At 49.1% G+C, this 17,091-nt stretch overlaps 9 protein-coding genes across 9 annotated transcripts; 3 read left to right on the forward strand and 6 right to left on the reverse strand.

Annotated features, from left to right (window-relative positions):
• Positions 1-710: 710 nt before the first annotated feature.
• VTP21DRAFT_970 (uncharacterized protein) lies at positions 711-938 on the forward strand (the record flags this gene model as incomplete). Its single annotated transcript, XM_069400676.1, has 1 exon — positions 711-938. One exon carries the CDS (start codon positions 711-713, stop codon positions 936-938), a length of 228 nt encoding a protein of 75 aa, XP_069251859.1.
• A 330-nt stretch (positions 939-1,268) lies between these two features.
• VTP21DRAFT_971 (uncharacterized protein) lies at positions 1,269-1,613 on the forward strand (the record flags this gene model as incomplete). The annotated part of the gene is made up of 1 exon (XM_069400686.1): positions 1,269-1,613. One exon carries the CDS (start codon positions 1,269-1,271, stop codon positions 1,611-1,613), a length of 345 nt encoding a protein of 114 aa, XP_069251860.1.
• Positions 1,614-2,331: 718 nt separating this feature from the next.
• Positions 2,332-4,421, forward strand: VTP21DRAFT_972 (uncharacterized protein; the record flags this gene model as incomplete). The annotated part of the gene is made up of 8 exons (XM_069400697.1): positions 2,332-2,842; positions 2,964-3,154; positions 3,219-3,316; positions 3,380-3,463; positions 3,532-3,640; positions 3,725-3,971; positions 4,063-4,269; positions 4,360-4,421. 8 exons carry the CDS (start codon positions 2,332-2,334, stop codon positions 4,419-4,421), a joined length of 1,509 nt encoding a protein of 502 aa, XP_069251861.1.
• A 502-nt stretch (positions 4,422-4,923) lies between these two features.
• VTP21DRAFT_973 (uncharacterized protein) lies at positions 4,924-8,048 on the reverse strand (the record flags this gene model as incomplete). Its single annotated transcript, XM_069400708.1, has 7 exons — positions 4,924-5,010; positions 5,091-5,708; positions 5,780-5,884; positions 5,962-6,517; positions 6,619-7,397; positions 7,461-7,685; positions 7,761-8,048. The coding sequence occupies 7 exons, from the start codon at positions 8,046-8,048 to the stop codon at positions 4,924-4,926; spliced, it is 2,658 nt and encodes an 885-aa protein (XP_069251862.1).
• A 280-nt stretch (positions 8,049-8,328) lies between these two features.
• VTP21DRAFT_974 (uncharacterized protein) lies at positions 8,329-8,826 on the reverse strand (the record flags this gene model as incomplete). Its single annotated transcript, XM_069400719.1, has 2 exons — positions 8,329-8,354; positions 8,472-8,826. 2 exons carry the CDS (start codon positions 8,824-8,826, stop codon positions 8,329-8,331), a joined length of 381 nt encoding a protein of 126 aa, XP_069251863.1.
• A 618-nt stretch (positions 8,827-9,444) lies between these two features.
• Positions 9,445-11,415, reverse strand: VTP21DRAFT_975 (uncharacterized protein; the record flags this gene model as incomplete). The annotated part of the gene is made up of 2 exons (XM_069400730.1): positions 9,445-9,526; positions 9,590-11,415. 2 exons carry the CDS (start codon positions 11,413-11,415, stop codon positions 9,445-9,447), a joined length of 1,908 nt encoding a protein of 635 aa, XP_069251864.1.
• Positions 11,416-12,223: 808 nt separating this feature from the next.
• Positions 12,224-13,395, reverse strand: VTP21DRAFT_976 (uncharacterized protein; the record flags this gene model as incomplete). The annotated part of the gene is made up of 2 exons (XM_069400741.1): positions 12,224-12,787; positions 12,853-13,395. The coding sequence occupies 2 exons, from the start codon at positions 13,393-13,395 to the stop codon at positions 12,224-12,226; spliced, it is 1,107 nt and encodes a 368-aa protein (XP_069251865.1).
• A 496-nt stretch (positions 13,396-13,891) lies between these two features.
• On the reverse strand, positions 13,892-14,613 carry VTP21DRAFT_977 (uncharacterized protein; the record flags this gene model as incomplete). Its single annotated transcript, XM_069400752.1, has 4 exons — positions 13,892-13,980; positions 14,042-14,073; positions 14,149-14,316; positions 14,399-14,613. The coding sequence occupies 4 exons, from the start codon at positions 14,611-14,613 to the stop codon at positions 13,892-13,894; spliced, it is 504 nt and encodes a 167-aa protein (XP_069251866.1).
• Positions 14,614-15,533: 920 nt separating this feature from the next.
• On the reverse strand, positions 15,534-16,660 carry VTP21DRAFT_978 (uncharacterized protein; the record flags this gene model as incomplete). The annotated part of the gene is made up of 2 exons (XM_069400763.1): positions 15,534-16,301; positions 16,382-16,660. 2 exons carry the CDS (start codon positions 16,658-16,660, stop codon positions 15,534-15,536), a joined length of 1,047 nt encoding a protein of 348 aa, XP_069251867.1.
• Positions 16,661-17,091: the final 431 nt, after the last annotated feature.

Here is a 17,091-nt window from a genome sequence, read left to right on the forward strand (position 1 = left end):
ACAATAAACAGCAAATGCATATTCACTATTTATTATTCTGTGTCCATACCTCACGATTGCACTTCTGCTCATCCTCTAAAATCACAACAGTGGTGCTGGCAAATCTGCGTTAGCTTTCCACTTATCTTGGATTGGGAGAAGGGGGGTGAGTGGATGTTCATTTATTAAAACTAATCAAGTCAGCTATTTAATGCACCAAGAAAGCAGAGATATATGGAGAATCATGGCTTCAGAAAAATATTTAGAACTAGCTCTCATTCTGCAAACTGTAAAATGACTTAGACCAAATAGACCACCAGCTGATCTTGTGTACGATCGATTCTAGTCTAAACGGCGTCGGTAGAACGATTAAGCTCATTGAGGCATATCTGTCATTCCCTATATAGTAAAGCTCCAAAAGAGGCCACGGGGTGTTCTTATTAGAGTGGCAGTGCCGCCTCCTTCCCTTGGTTCAACCCCTACTTCTGTAATGTAACCGAGTTCGTCTAGAGTACATAGCGGGACTGGAGCGTTTACGTAAGTAAGAACTTTTTCACGCATGGTTGGCACCAGAGCGTGAGCGCTGCTCAAATCATTTCCGTGCATGGCCGAGTTCGCGGGCATTAGGATCACAATGGCCGCTATTCTAGCACATTTATGCTCTAGCAAAAGGGCAGTGGAGAGAAGGACACCCAGACGTATAGCTCGCATATCAAAGCCCACAACAACCCATGCTCATCGACTTTAAGATCGCAGCCACCGGTGCTGTAGACTCTCTCGTTCTCGGAAAGGCCATTGGCACACAACGCGTTATCACGGCATTTATGGCGTTTGAGCGGCATCAGAGTGTGAATGCTTTCCCATTGACTTATCTCGTCGCAAGCAATGCCTTCAGCCCGCAGCACGCTCCTTCGACATGTAGCTTATCGATTCTTTCGTCCACCGCTGGACATGGTTAGCCCTCGCCTCGATGACCGCCTGAAGTGTCTCGCTTTCAATATCTTTCGATTATTCTCGTAACCCCATCGAATGCTTACCTGATACGAAGCACGAAGTCGGGAGCTTAACTTCTCTGGTGCTCCCAACATTGGCAGGCTGGATTCGATTCCCAAATTGATTGGATGCAATATTGAGATCGCTGAGTCACATTACAACCCACGGCAAACTGGATTTTAATTTAATTAAGTTGCTGTGACTTGGCAGCAATTGCGGCATTGATTTTTTCAAGAAAATCTCAGTATAAAAAGAAGATTAAAATTAGAAACTTTTGAAGAATCCCAACTTATACCATGCTCTGGGTGCTATTGTTCTTTTTTGTTTCTATTTTCACTCGTACAACGCTTGCATATGACGTGGGCGCATGTTTGATAGTTAATGTGACTACGCCCTGGTCAGAGTGTCACGCAGATCGTGTACCGGTGGGAGTATGTCAAGGACTAGACGCAACCGCTAGGACGGCATTCAAAGAATCACTTGAAAGTCGCAACTACCAACGTAACACGATCATTGAGAAGTATGGGCCAATCAATTACGGTCTATCCATAAACACGACCGATGGACTAGACGATAAGCTACGTGCGGAACGAGATAGTTTCTATCAGCTGTGTGATGCTACTAAGGGGAAAAGCTTATGAATTGCAGTTGGAAATACTAAATGATAAAATATTTATTGGTTAGACTTGATTAAAAAAGAATGTAGGCAACTGCCTACATTTATTTTTTTAGAAATGTTTAATTTATAAAAAAATATGTGCTACATGCTTTAACGCCTTTGAGGCAGATAACAGGAAGCAGCCCCATTTTTTTATAATTTAATTAATAAATATATAATTTTCCCGAGTGATAACGCGACAGAGTGTCAAAACGTGAAAACAACAAGAGCGTATGAATAAACAATGCGAACCTCCATGACCCAGGAAATAGCGATATCGTGAAAACAGACACCGCGTATCCACGCCGACGAGTGACCAGATTGTAGTAGGCCATATGCCAGCTCATACACCCCGAGCCAAAAACCAGTTTCGAAACTGATTAAGACGAAAATTGAAGGAATCGATACAGCATGTTATATATTCACAATTATAGAACACGACATTATAAGTAGCAAAAAACGTAAAATTGGGGGAGGAAGGGGGGAGAAAAGTCCATATATAGGATAGACAATTTTCTCGGTGTGTAAAAGTTCAGCACAGAAATAAAGCATAATAAAGAAAGATAGACCAAAGGGGTGGAGGCGCGTGACGTGGACTTCTTACCACACACACAGGCCCGTATTGAAAATTTTAATACAGGCCTGCGCCATCCGTCCACCTTTATAATGGTCGAATTCTCCTCTAGCCTTTCAACTGGGACATGGTCACAAACTCCACAAATCGAATATCAAGGCGCGATTCAAATCGTCAAGCTGCCTTCACATTTCTCTCTAACATCAGTCTTGGAAACGAAAATCCTCTGCGCCCATTCGACCTTTTAGAAGAAAATTCACCCATCGAGAAAAAAGAGGACCATGCTAGATCGCCTCTCCACTCCCAGGCTGCCAAAGGTAAAGCCGCTCAGCCAGCGGACAGGAACATAACGTCTGCGGCAGACAGAGTCTCCTCCGACAGAGGCCAGTCAATACTGCCCCCTGAGGAGGGAAAACCCCCTCCTCCTGCCCATTCGAGATCCATTCACAGTAAAGCGCGCTCTTCAAAGGCTACCGATTTTCTCAAGAATATCTCCCTGGAGGCTGCCCCATCAATATCTCATACTGGCTCTCCAGGCTCCAAACAATCACGAGTGGAGCAGGGTACATCCAACGCGGCATCCAGAAATAAACCACAGGCTAGGCGCACGCAATCCGTAAACCTGAACGAGAACAAAGGTAATTTTACTTATGGAGGAAGGAGAGTAGTGTGTTCAGGCTCTGCTCCCGGAATAATCACGCTCTGATGTGCTTCGGTGATGCGCTAAATTGGTATTTTGATTATGATCTGTCCCTGTAGCAACGTCGAGCAATCAAGCTTCCCATGCAAACTACCGATCCTCAGCCTCCATGCCTCAGCTTTCCCCTGGGAATGCCCCGTCGACTTCCTGGAGTCAGCCCGATAAGCTGGGCATACGGGCCGACTCCGCCGACGGCTCCCACCTGGGCAAGGCGCTGCGTCAGACCAAGTTTTTCTTGACGGCTTCGGCGGTATCTATCCTCTCCATCCTTTGTGAAGCATCGGTGCATCTAAACCCTTTCATTTTGGTTTTAGAATACGTCGATTGCAGCCATCTCCAGCTTGGGCAGCTACAGAGACAAATCGCGGAAGAACAAAAAGCGGCAGCTGCCCCACTTTCACAAGGAGTATCTGTAAGTGAACCTCGGCAGCTCACCGATAGGGCCATGCCTGACTCACTTGGTTTGAATCTATAGTAGGCAGATAACCAACATTGATTCCCTTAAGAAGCGCAAGGCCGAGTCCTATGGCTACCTTCTTGTGCCAAGCAATAGCTTAGGGTACGTACCCCCTCATTCTCGCATTGCTCGCTTGGATTTTTGCTCCTTCTTCATTGAACCAACCATAGGCAAAGCGAAATTGATCAATCCATGTTGGCCTATGATCCGCACTACTTGGATGACCCCGAACTGAAAATGGGCAGCAAACGGCCTCTGGTGGGGCTACAGGCCTTTATGGTAATCTTTCTTTTTTGGGGGGAGGAGGGGAGGGAATCTCTTGGGGGCACTCATTTACGAGCTTTTTTTTTTCGTTTCTTGTAGGGCTCCATTATCCATCCCAATCGACCGGCCGATCTAAAGCGCGAACTCAACGACCAGTTTCGGGAAACGCACGCAGAGGTAGACTCCTCCATCACGCTAACAAAGATCCGAACGGTGAAGTCCCGTCTGCTTGACGTGGGGCAGCAGCTGGACCTGGAGATCAGCACCGTGGCGAAGGCCTATGCGTATTTTGAGAAGCTGGTCTTGAAGGATGTCGTCCGCAAGGAAAATCGAAAACTCGTGGCAGGTTAGGTCATCGGGATGAACTTGCATAGGTTGCAGAGAGCGTGTCTAAATTTCCATTTTCTCTCTCTCTTTCTCTCTCTTTCCTCTCCCAGCGGTATGCATTTTCTTAGCAACCAAGGTCAATGAGCCCAAAGGGTTCGGCTTCGGGCCCCTTCTTGACGCGTGTGAGAAGCACCTGGGCACCGCGCCAAAGGATGTGCGCGCGCACGAGTTTTCTGTCTTTGTCGAGCTGGGCTTCAACCTGTATTTACCTTTGCATGAGTTTATGCCGCATTTTGAGCGAATTTTCACCACCCTCGGTAAGCTCTTATTTTCCCTGCCTCTTGCATTGGAGCAAGAGGGTTGTGCATTTACCCACCTGGCTCTCTTGTTCTGTTACCATCATGTAGGGGCGGATGTGCACGAATACTTGGGGGATCGGGCATTCTATCTCGGCGATGCCAAGGCATAGCGCATGGCCCGCGTTCTCCCGAGTGCGGCACTTGGCACTTTTCAGCGGCACCATCTAGCCTCGGCACAATAATTGTAAATAGATCTACCTGAATGAAAAGGGGTTTATAGTCAACTCTGTTTTGCTGTAGTCTACTTCGTCTTTTTTTTTTGAATACGGCTATATTCAGATAGCAAACAAATATATAATATATATAGCTATAAAAGAAAGTGGGATTCACTGCAAATGGTAGAAAATTCCTCAAAGTCATCCCCCCTTTTTTTTTCTTCCTCTCTACGCTCCTCCTTTCACCGGTGACTTCTTGGACTGAACCAAAAAAAAAAAAAATAAGCACTTTAATTTACTGTATTAAAATATATCTCTACAAAACCGACAGCAAAGAAGACAGACTCCACCGACGGTGGGGGGGGAGGGCTCTTTTTCATGGAGATCGGTGCAATAACGGGTAATGAGGGGGGAGAGGGGGAGGGAGAGGTGAGTGACCGTGTGCCACCTTGCCCCTTTAGCCGAAAATAAGTCTCAGTACAAGGTAGGTCACGCACCCTACAAAGCGTACGGCACTGAGGCAGGCCACGGCCCAAAAGAGGAACTAAGAAAAAATAGAGAGAAGTGGGGGGTGAGTCTGGGGGTTGAGGGGCCAGTGGCATAGAGAAACCGGCCGGCACTTACCGTCAAGTATGGATTGTACGCCTTCATCGAGTTGGGGTTAACCTTGGTCAAGAAATTGATGAAGACGTCGCTCGTCATGACGATGATCAGCAGCGCATTGGAGAGCATCCAGCTCAGCACGAGATTCGTGCGGAAGAGCTTGTAGTAGTCCTCCTGCTTTGTCTTCGCGTCGCGCTTCTGGGCCTGCTTCACTTCGGGCACCGCGAGCTCACGGAGCATCTGGTCGTAGGCGGCATTGATATCGTGCTGTTCCGTCGGCACCTCCACCTTGACCATCTGCTTCCCGTTTTCCGTTTTCGTGATCTGTGCCGCGCCCAGGGATGCGGCCCCGTTGTCTCCCTTGGTTCCCCAGCTGACGTCGTGCGTGTTGCAGAACGCGTACACCATCAGGATGTTAATGTAGGACGGCATAAGGAAGATATACTGGATAAACGAGGTGAACATGTGCCAGGGCTCGAAGTGCAGGAAGGACGAGACGAAGTAGAGGAGATAGGTCGAGCCCAGCGAGATGACGATATCTCGGAAGATTGGCGAGGTGCGAAGTAGATTCGGAGAGTTGCGCCAGCCCTCGGCAGTTTTGGGCACGGTCTGATAAATGGTGAAGCCGGAGACGTACAGCTGAGGGGCACATCGTAAACAGACCCGGGGTCAATACACAGAACATGGGGCACGCATTAAATAGGGTTTACCATGAGCATCATAATCAGTGCAAACAGGACCACGCACAGCCGGTATAGCCACTTGGACCCCTGGGGTCGATTTCCCATCGCCGAGATAAAGATAATGACGATCACCTACCACGTTGGCGTCAGTGAGCATTCATTGCATGCGCAATTTGGCGTCGAAAAGAGGGGGGAGGAGGGGGACTTACCATGACGTAGAGGTTCCTCATGATGGGGAAGACGAATGCAGCATACCCAAAGAAGGGGTCAGGAACTTGCAACGCCTGCGTTACTTGCACCTCTTTCCCGTCGATGATTTGGGTAATGGTGACCGGAAGCGATGCCTTTCCCAGGAAAAAGAAGGCGAGATAGAAGTTTCCCTGCAGATTGGTGAAAAGAGAGAGAGAGAGTCGGTGAATATCAAGGGACACTTTAGCACTTTTACACTTCAACACGCTCGGAACACTCACTAATGCGAACCAATTGAACACGAGATTGACGGTGTTGTACAAAAATTCGAACATGAGCAGACACTTGCGGAAGAAGCCCTGCCCGGAGGAGAGGATGCGGAGAGCGTGGACCGAGCCATAGATCGCGGCGAAGAAAGAGCCGTTCAGCCAGCGGCGGCGCTGGGAAATAAACTCGGGGAGATTGTCGGGGACATCGGTTTCGGCCTTGGCGGACTTGACGTACTTGAGGAGCCATGCCTCGTTTTTCTTCGCGACGAGCTCGAAGCAGAGGATACGATCTTCCGCGAGGTACATGCTGTTGCAACGCAAGAAAGAGGGTTAGCCAAGCCTAAAAATCGAACGAGAGAGTCCATGGTGGAGAGTGGGAGGGGGGAGGGGAGGGGGATGGGTACGTACTTCGCCTCGAAAATCCCGGCGTCGGTGGAGCCCCCGTGCATCAGCTCTCCCTTGAAGTAGGAGGCCAGGGGGCCCTCGTTCGGCCCGATATTCTGCAGAGCGCGGTAACGATACGCGGAGAACGCGCCCGGTAGCACGGAAATGTACCCGAAAACGGACTCGAGCGGCTTGTCAAGGATGTTCGACATCTTATACTCGAAGTTTTGGGAGGCGACCAGGGGATTGAGGAGGTTTTTCCAGCCGGTGCCGAGTTCGGCGCAAATCTCCCCGCATGCGCCCCCGACATTTGGATTGCGGTCGAATGCCTTCCACAGGTGGTATATTGAGGTGGAGCTGGGGCGCGTGCCAACGTCGAGAAGAATGCACACATTTGGGTTCAGTTGCGGGGCAAACGCGTTGAAGAACCAGCGGTGAGAGTTGATCTTCTTCTTGTTCTGCTCCTTGAGGCAGAACAGCACCTGGACGGGGTAGGGGCACTTGTCCGCCCCGTGCACGTTCATCTTCTGGTCGATGAGCACCTGGGTCGTGTACTCGAATAGGTGGGCGGTGACGGGCTTCCCGGCGATCTCGGACTTGGCGATCCCGTCCTGGTAGACGCCCATCGCCCCGAGGACCTTGAGCACTCGAGGGTGGATCTTGCTGCGACCGTCGGACACTATGCACGCGACAATCTTCTGCCACCCGTCCGGTCCCCATGTTTTGGACCGCGTGCGGCTACATAGATGCGCCACGTTTTTTATGACCGAGTTCATTGTCTTCAGAAAGAGGCCGTCATCCTCCTGCGATGGAGAGAGCATTCAGCACAAGACATTGTCTCAGGAACTCGGGCAGGCTCAACTTACATTGTACATGGTCATCACAATAAAGACCTCAGTGTGCCGTCCTTGCAGGTATGGCCGTAGGGTGTACCGGTCCCGAATAAAGTCATCTGGGTCGCAAGTGCAGGCTGTGTATCGCATGTGTGTGAATTCGGTTCCCGACGTGTATTTAACACTCCTTAGTAGCTTGTCGGGTACAGGGCAGTCGAGCACGAGATTTCCTTGGGTCAGCTCGACGTGCCGGATCGACTAAGGAGAGCCATGAATCCATTTCTCATTCAACACAACGACCCTTCATCCCTATCCAATCTTTTCATCCCTTACCTTGCGCTTGTTGAGTCGGCTCTTTTCATTGGCGGCACGCGCGTCATAATCCATGTCAATGTAGTGCTCGGTTGGGTATCCATTCCGCATTCCGTTTCCTTGCAACGGATGCATTCTCGATGAGGGCATCGGGCTTGGGTAGTGGACAAGGGCTGCCCGGCCATCATCGTGATGGCCGTAGTCGGCGATATCCTCGTGGCCGTAGTAGCCGTGGTTTTGAGGGTGCGAGTCTAGCGCAGGGTCCCCGTAGTAGCTAGGTATACCATTCTGGTAGTTGTGATTATACATTAATGAGGCAGATGGAGAACAGGCCTTTTGGCTGAATTAGAGAAGGATTGGCTAGAGGGAGGGGGAGATAAGGTTAAGGAGAGGGGGAGGCGGCAAGCTCTGAGCTAGGGGAGAGTGAAACAGGGAAACAGGGGAGGGAGCGCGGGGAGATGAGAGAGTCGAGAGCACAGGAAGGGGGAGATGCAGGGGAAATAGGGGAAAAGGATAGGAAGGCTACTGTTAGGAGCGGTATGAAAAAATGGGTGATGATTGCAGAACCAGAAAAACAAATCTCACCAAATTAATCCTGTTCGCACTCCGCGATCACTGTTAAAAGAGGAAAAACGCTGAGCCTTTTTCCGGCAATGGCCGGCCTTGATTGGTCAAGGCATGGCCATCCTTGTCGCGGTCTGATGAAAGTAGAACATCTCCTCGATCTCCAACCTTCCGCACGCGGCCTCCGCACCGCGCTCAATGGATGCCTTATCGGCCCATATGGCTGCGGCCACTCGCTCCCACAAATGCTGCCCTGCACTGGTGCGCCCATGACTCGAGCCGGGCGCTCTAGGACTGCCCTGGTTTCGGCCTCGACCAGGCAGAGGGAGAACAAAAACCCATAAAAATTGACATTTTCTAAATTTTTCCGGATAGCCTTCAACGTCCTAAGTTTTGCCACCCGTCCCTTCTTTTTTTTCTTCTGGTCCCCTGCGCGGGTTCCTTCTGCGTAAGAAGGGAATTTCGTCACCTTTGGCCAAGGCTGGGCCCTAGGAGACAGCTGCTCTGAAAGAGCAGCTATCATGGCATTATTGCTTCAGAAAGAGGCTGCGGCCTCGCAATTCAGCTGCTCAGGACTTGACAGTCTTGTAGTTGGCGCTTTTCTCCCCCGTCCTCTCCTGTGATAATAGTGGCAAAGCCGTAAGGGTCCAGAAATGCTTGATAGGCCTGTGCTCCCTTGCTCCTATCTACTTTTCCAATCGGAAAGCTGCCCACATGTGCATCTTCCCTCGCAAATATAGCATAGCTTAGTCTGTACCGTGAATGACACAACGCAAAATTACATAGGATGCTAAATGAAATATGCAAAATGGATGAATGCTTGGAATATTGTAAGGGTGTGCAGAAGCAATATGCGGTAAAGCATTGCCAGACTGTATTCGATCTTTGTCACATGCGTCCATGGTTTTCATTTGGACCTCAGCTACAGACAATTGCTTGGTTCCATTAAGTAACAAAATTGGCCTAGTGAGCAGCCTCTATATTGTCTAAAAGCAGCTAAAAGGTCAATCCCAATGCCTCCAAGCAAAAGGTTTTTTTTTTTTCATTTCTTTAAAAATATATATATTAAACAAGACACTCAAAAAAAAAACAATCTATTAGAAAAAAAATTGAAATTACAGGCGATAAAACCCTAAACCATTCACTTGTCAAAATGTTTTTTGTATCGCGCGGACTGAACCACATCCTGCGCCCACAGCCCTAGTTCTGAAGATAAATGTGATCTAGGAAGAGAAGCCACACAAGTTAGTTCAAGCCATTTCTGTGGCAACCCTCATTCAACTCACTTTATAGACATGACCGTCTCGGGTGTCGTCAACGCGGACAGCCAGATTTCCACCCGATCTCCTCGATTGCGCCGGGATAACACTACGCCGCAACACTCGCTACGCGTATCGCCCAAGGTCCCGCCGACAAAGGAAAATGCCACGCTTTCCCAGAGCTCGTCCAATTGTTGTCTAGGTACCGACAAGGTTAGCCGGCCGCCACCCTTGTTCCCCGCATCCTCCCATACAGGCTGGATCCAGGCCTTGAAGAGGTGCAGGTTTTGATTCGCTTGCATCCCTGCCCGCATCCTCCGCACCGACCTCCATTGCGCGCCAAAGTCGGGCACGGTGGCACAGTGAAAAAGCTCGCGCAGGGTCGACGAGTACGACTCGGCTTGGACGTGCTTTTTTGCGGCTGATGTGTCGGAAAAATAGAGTCGGACGGAGTGCGGCAGGGGAAGGGCGCAGGGGAGTGAATGGGCGGCAATATATTCTCTAACTTCTCGCACAGTATCCGCATGGGTCTCCACTTTATCAGGATCGACCCACCAAGGCATGGCATCTTCTTCTGGAGCGCGCGGCTGCGAGTCCCCAGTCGGTGCGCTTTCCAGTTTGGGCGGGGAGGAAGGCGCACTTTTTGTCTCTAGAATTCCTGGCGCTGAGTCTCCGGGAGTTAAAGGCTCGGCCGACGTATCTTGTGCCTCTACAGACTCCTTCACTCTATCATCCTTATCCACTTTCTCGTCTACTTCCTGACTCGGCTCTTGCCGTTCCCGCACTTCTCTTTGCTCCCGCTGCTCCCGCTGTTCTTGCTGCTCCCGCTGTTCTTGCTGCTCCCGTGGCTCCCTCTGTTCTTGCTGCTCCCGTGGCTCCCTCTGGTCGCCCCGCTGCTCCCTGCGCTCCTTTTGCTCCGCTTCTTCTCTTGACACCCTTCTTGAAAATGGCCTCCGTGGTCGCTCAACAGAGGGCGCTCGCCCATTTGTCCGTCTCTCTGCACTCTTATCAAGGGAAAGCTTGGATGGTGGTTGGTCCGCCTCGGCCTTCGTCTCCGCCGACTTCACAACCCTCGGTTTCCCACCAACTTCAGTACGGCTCTCGCGTTCCCGATCCGGTGGCTCGACGCGGCTATTATCTCGTATTCTCCGACTCTCTTCCCGTGGCAAAGTGGGGGGTAGGATCTCTGATATGGGCGATTCTAGAGAAAGGGTTTCTGCCGACCGCGTCACAAGTTCAAGTTCCGACAACGGCCGCGGAAGGGACGGCCGTTTACCTCTTGTGCTATCATTCGGTGCGACAGTGGTGGCCACGGTGCTGGTAGGTGCGGAGGATTCGCGCGTTGATGGTGGAGGGCTCGATGGCAGCCCTTGCTTCTCGGTGCTTCTATCCTCACCCCTCCCACCACCACTCTTCTCGGACCGCAAGTATCTTTCCCGCTTGCCCCTCATCCCTCCACCGACGTCCTCCTTTCTCCCCTCGCTATCGCTTCCACCCGACGAAGCTGCAGCTGCGGCCATCGCCGATGAAAACATGCGCATCACACCCCCCTCTGCCCGCCCTCTTCCTCCGATTCCTCCCCCGCTTCTCCGCTGTGCTCTTTCACCGCCATCCGTACTTGCCCCTTCTCTCCGAGGAGAGGAGTGTTCACTAGCGCCTGTGCTTATACTCTGGCCTCTGCTCCTTCGCACCTTTAATCCTCCGCGAGAATTGGATGATCCTTCAATTCGGGTAGCCGAACTCGGTGCATGATCCGAGTTCCGAGAAGAAGTGGTGGACGATGTAGAGGACGGGCGTCTCGGGTGTCGCTCCCGTCGATCGGAGTCATGGGAATATTGAGAGCGTGAAGACATTTTACAAATTAACACAAGGAAAATAAAATGGATACGAGACGGTGACTCTTGGAAATAAAAAAAAAGCAATGTGGATTGATTGATTAGAGAAGAACAAAGAAGGTGACAAAGCAATTATAGTCTTCGGGGATTGCGTCTTTTCATCTCACCGATGTTCTGCAAGGAAAAAACAATGTCAGCAAGGGCTCGCCCAAAATTGCAAGGGAACCATCGGGAAAGGTACATTTGCTTATGGCTTAGTAATATCGTTACCTTCTTGTCCTTAGCTTGACATGATCTACTCTTCGTTGTACGGTTTTATATCTATTGATCGCGTTTTTTTTTTCTCATTCGAAAAATATATGGGCAAAGCCACGTAAATTTAAAGATAACTTGAACCCGCGAGCTGTTCGAAATAGTTTATATTGATGCGAAGAGGCGTTTTCCATCACTATCACCCTGAATTACACTTGTCAACCTAGCCATCAATAATGTTTTAGGATTCACATAGGATGTCCTTATTTGTATCCACAGCCGATAATGTCCCTTCGTAATGATAGGGGAGCTGTTTAAGAGAATCAAGGGCTAAACTGGGTGATCTGAGAGAAATATAAATAGCCTGTTCAAACTAGAATAAGGAAAAGAAAAGGAAAAAAAAAGAAGGAGAGAGAAAAGAGGAAAGAGAAGAAAGTGCGGAGGAAAGGGGAGCAAATTAAATTAGAAATTACAATAATAGACTATAATATAATCAATCCAAAAGCACAGATAGACATAAGACAGGGGAGAGAAGTTATACAAACGTGCACATACACAGATGGAGGAGGGTGAGTTAGGCATTATTCCACACAATGGTTATCATTTCACCGTTCACCTCGCTTATCACAGTATTCCGAGATAAGCGATGCGGAGAGCCGCCAGAAATAGAAGACGTCCTGCCGCTGTTATCTTCCGTAGGTTGATGCATGGCCGCAAGCACGCCTTCAAGCATACCGGAGTCTCTGGACTCGGGGAAAATATCCTGTCCCAACCATGGTTGTGTTGGCGACAAGAGTCCCATATTCTGATGTCTTGCAGAGCCATCTGGACGCTTGGCCTTGGTGGGGTTCGACCGGTCGAGATCGGATTGTCCCTGAATCAATGGCAGAGTCGTCATGGATCTAAACGTGGGCGAGAGAGGGGAGGGAGGAGAAGGAAGATCGTAGGGGTGTAAGTAATTTGGGTCCGCCTCTGGATCCCCTTTCGAGAGATAACCTATGGGGTACATTGAAGGCGTGGTAACGTGGCCCTCCTCCAACTCATCCTGCCTGATCAGGCTCACCATCGAACTGCGCGCCGAGTGCGGTACGTAGGCAATGGGAATTATCGCTGAAGTGGACCCTTTATGGGAGGGGTTCTGAGTGAGGACAGAAGGATTAATATTGGTGAATCTTACAGTCCCTTAACAGATGAAACACGTACCTTTGCGGCAGATACCTGCTTTGTGGCCAGGGTTGTTCTCTCTTTCGGCGTTTTCTTGCCCCAAGGCAAAAAGGGAACCCCAGCTCTTTTGCACTTTCTGTATCGCATCAGTGCATATATCAGCGTCGCTAGCAAAAGTCCACCAATCACACCCCCTATGACGGCCGCTTCTATACCCGAATCATTTTTTTCGCCGCTCACCTGCTCAGTCTCCGGATGGCAGATGGCACGCGAACATTCAGTACACGTCGCTACAACAAAAATGCATCTTTCTCCTGTTGGACACGGAGAACACTTGGGGAATGGGCAATTGGTGACGCAGTTGCCTCGGGTCGAATTGTTGGCTCGAGGAATTAAGGGAGCGTGGGCCTGATCCATCTTCGATGGGCGGGTATCGCCGTGGGTTGGATTCTTGAATAAATATTGTCTACTAATTTCACGGAATCTGAGAACAGTTGACTCAGCAGATGGTTGAAGAACGCAAGCTAATAAAAGCGCGAGAAGAATAATCCAAGGATAGCTAATACATCGCGGTGATGCCATGATTAAGACAGCATCCACAGGAAGCCTAGACGTTCGAGCTAAAAAGTAATAACTACCGACAACAGGATAGCGGCTTTAAGGAAATGGAAAATGGAGGGGGAGAGACTGAATCTAAATAGAATCTAACTAGGATATTGTGGGAAATATAAATCAAACAGAAGGGGTGTAGTTATGGCACTAAAGAGCGAAAGGGGTTGATGGGCATTTCAGCATAAATTATAGAGCAGTGACATATCGGGAGAAGGGTCAAGTACCTACAAGCACCGTCGAGATGGGTACATTCTTTCTTCTTCACGTATAATTAGAAAACAAAAAAAAAGAGAAAGCAGAAACAAGTTTGTTGGTGTGAAATTGAATCGAGAAAACCAGCAACTCCTAAGAGCTCCGACTGATTCCTCCTATAATGCGTATTAAATTTCTATTAAATTTATTATTTTAATACCGAAACCACAAAATAAATCTAATGATAGAGGTGTTGGAGCTTTTGAGGACGTGTCTAGACTGGAAGTGCCCCTTGGGTAAATTCTCCCTCGACTCCAGGCTCTAGTAGGGCGGCGTGTCCAAGAACAATAACACCTGACGCACCTAGATTGTCACAACCAGGGTTAGTTACAAAAGGTCTGCAAAAGGTCCAAAAGCGACTCACCAATTAACCAAAATGCGGCCGATCCGGCACCCCTAATTACAATCAATTCCATGTCAATTACACATATGTCTGTGAAGTAAGGACAACATAAACCTCATGATACGTACGAGATCCATAGAAGTGGAATGCCGAGACCCACCAAGCCGGCATAGAGCTGCTTGTGAGTGACGGGGTAAGTTCCAAGCATGATGGGCTCGTTTGCAGGCCGCGTCGAAACGAAGGCGAACCCCAGCAACAAGAAGATGAGTGTGAACAACAGCCAGAGATTGGTGATTCTAGTCAGGTTCATCAGATTAATCCTGGTCGAGCCTAAATCTGCTCCCGCAGAGGAGCGGGGCGAAGATGACGCCAACTTACATAACATAGATAATGAGCCCAAGCACCAAAAGCAAGTAGTTGGCCTTGAAGTATGGCAGATTTGCGTTCCAGCGCTGCGTGACCTCTTGGAAGTTGTTTGGCTTGCTGATCCGATTCTTGTCAAACATTTCACCCATGGGGCGTAGGTTTACAAAATGCTCATCGCGAATGCGTTGAACAACGGATGGCATCTGTATCTGGCTGATCTGATCCATGCTGGGTAGTAGAGTGAACGGATGGAGATGAATCGGAAAGATATTTTTCTACCTCCTCCTCCCCCCCTTAATTTGATTCAAAAATATATCAGGAAAGGTGCCGCAGTAGGCCTTCGAAAATAGAAAGGGATCTTGGGAGCCAAGAAATGCCACGACGCAGGACTATTTTAAGCATCTTGCCACTTGTCGGAGAAATAGTGGTTAAGCTAGAATTACGGATGGCCGGCGCAATTCGATGACTAAAATGAATATATTTTCCAAAGATCCCCTAAAAGTAACAAGTCTGAGTACTGAGCAAAAACTACCCAAATGAGAAAAAGGAGTGTACAGGAAATGGCAACTAAGGAAAGGCAAGTTGGAATAAAAGTAAACCAAACTCGAGAGAAGGGAAGGAGAGGCATTTACACAATTTCATCCAAAAGAATAGAAATATAAAAAGCGGCGCAAAATATCGACAGAGAGGAATAAGAAAAAGGAATGAAGCAACCGAATGCAAACGAGAAAACTAGGAGGAATAAGCGCTAATAAAAAAAAAAGAGTAAATAGCATATGAGATAATAAATATACCACAGGAAGTTTTTTCCTTAAGAAAAATAAAAGAATATTCATGAATGAAAAAATATTAAAATCCTTCAATGAAATATATAAACTGTTGATAGCAAAGGGAAAAAGAAAAACAAAGCAAAAGGGAAATAATGTGATGTGATGAGACTGATTTCAGATGTATAAAAGAAGAAAGAGAAAGAGAAAGAGAAAGAGAATAAAAAAAAATGTATATATAAACCATCAAAGGGGGGAGGGGGCCAAGGGGCCCCTTTGGTAAAAGCAAAAAAAAAAAAAAAAGGAATGACCACAAGATCCTTAAGAGGTGAATGAAGCATCATTTTTATACCGATATAGTTCTTTTGTAGCGCCCACAATTAATCCCAAGGGCGCCAGGGTCCAGCATTCTTTTCGAGCCCCTCCTCGCCGACGGGCGACACGGACGAGCCCAGCCGGCCACTTTGATCTAGAAGCGCACTGCAGCTGCGTGGCCTGCCCTTCACGCGGATCTCCTTGATAAGACTGCTGCTGGGGCGGACTGCGTCGCTCTTTCGTCGCATGGATTTGCTAGAGGGGGCAGGCTCCTGCTGCCTGACATCCTCCTCGCATTGAACTAGCTGCGCTGCACTTGCCAGCAGGTCCATGGCGCTTGTCGTTGAGGAGGGCGTGTAATGCAGCGGGTGCTCAGGAGGGGATGGGGGGACCCCACTTTTGGCATAGGGGTGGACGCCTTTATACGGAGAGCAATGCGGGGAGTACTGAGCACCGGCGGCATTTTGCGCAAACGTGGGCGTGGTGGGGGTGACTGGGGAAACGGGCGCTGAAGCGCACTGCTGGCAGCTGTGGCCATAGTAGTGGGTTGGGTGATAAGGGGTTGGTTGGATCTTGAGTGGGTAGGGGGCGATGACTCTTCCCGAGAGAGCAGACGAGGGTGGCGGCTGTTGCAAACCAGAGGGGCGGCGTTCATTGGAATAAGCCCTTGGTCTTCCCGTCGGGGGGATGGGGGCAATCTGATAGGGATGGGGCGAAAATGCAAAGGTGCCAGGAGGCCCCGCGTGATAAGAGCGCTGCGCGTGAATTTGAGCGAGGCTCGCTTGAAGGGCACGAATACGGTTCACCTTGGCCCGGCGGTTTTGGAACCATATCTGAAGGAAAAAGTAAAAGCGAGACAAACGGGTCAGCATGCATCATCGAGCAAGAAAGATGAAAGCATCCAGATGCTTGCCTGAACCTCGCGGTTCGTCATTCCTAGTCTTTTGCCTACTGACTCGCGGATGTCGAAGCTCGGCGTGTCCGTCACTTCAAAAAGCGACTCCAGCTCCGCCAGCTGCTCAGGAGTGATGCGCCTACGCTTTGGCTTTGTGGAGGGGTCGGATTTATTCTTGTTGGCGCCAGCGTCGGTGTTGGGGGATGCAGCAGCATTGAGGGTGGGCATCTCAGCAACAGGATTGAGAAGCGAGGCAATACTTCTAGCAGGTGTGGAATGATCCGTTTCCGCCGCCATTGGAGAGCGTATTGTTAAGTGATGAAGACTATTGCAAGCAAACATAAGGAGTGAGCCCAAAATTAAAAGCATCCATGATGTAAATGGAGGGAGATTTCATCCCTATGTCTGCCAAAGATTGGTGTAAAAAGAAAAAAAACACAAATACCAACCTTTTTTGTTGGAAAAAAAAAACTACACAAGCCTAATCGCTCGTGAGATTGGTAGAGGGCAGATTAGAGAATAGGAGGTTCAAGTGGGAACAGAGAGAAGGATAAGGGAGGATGGCACAGATAATGATTCGATCACTTCATGAATCTGGCTAATTGAGAAGAGGAAGAAGAAGAGTGTGGCTCCGCCTGCTAGCGAAAGAAAAAAAAATTAAAATGAGAAAGGGGGAGGCTGCTGAGAAAATCAAATAATTCGAATATGGCCACAGCCAATCGCGATTG

This window comes from Calcarisporiella thermophila (assembly GCF_041956535.1).
Source record: "Calcarisporiella thermophila strain CBS 279.70 unplaced genomic scaffold VTP21scaffold_10, whole genome shotgun sequence".
Lineage (NCBI taxonomy): Eukaryota > Fungi > Calcarisporiellomycota > Calcarisporiellomycetes > Calcarisporiellales > Calcarisporiellaceae > Calcarisporiella > Calcarisporiella thermophila.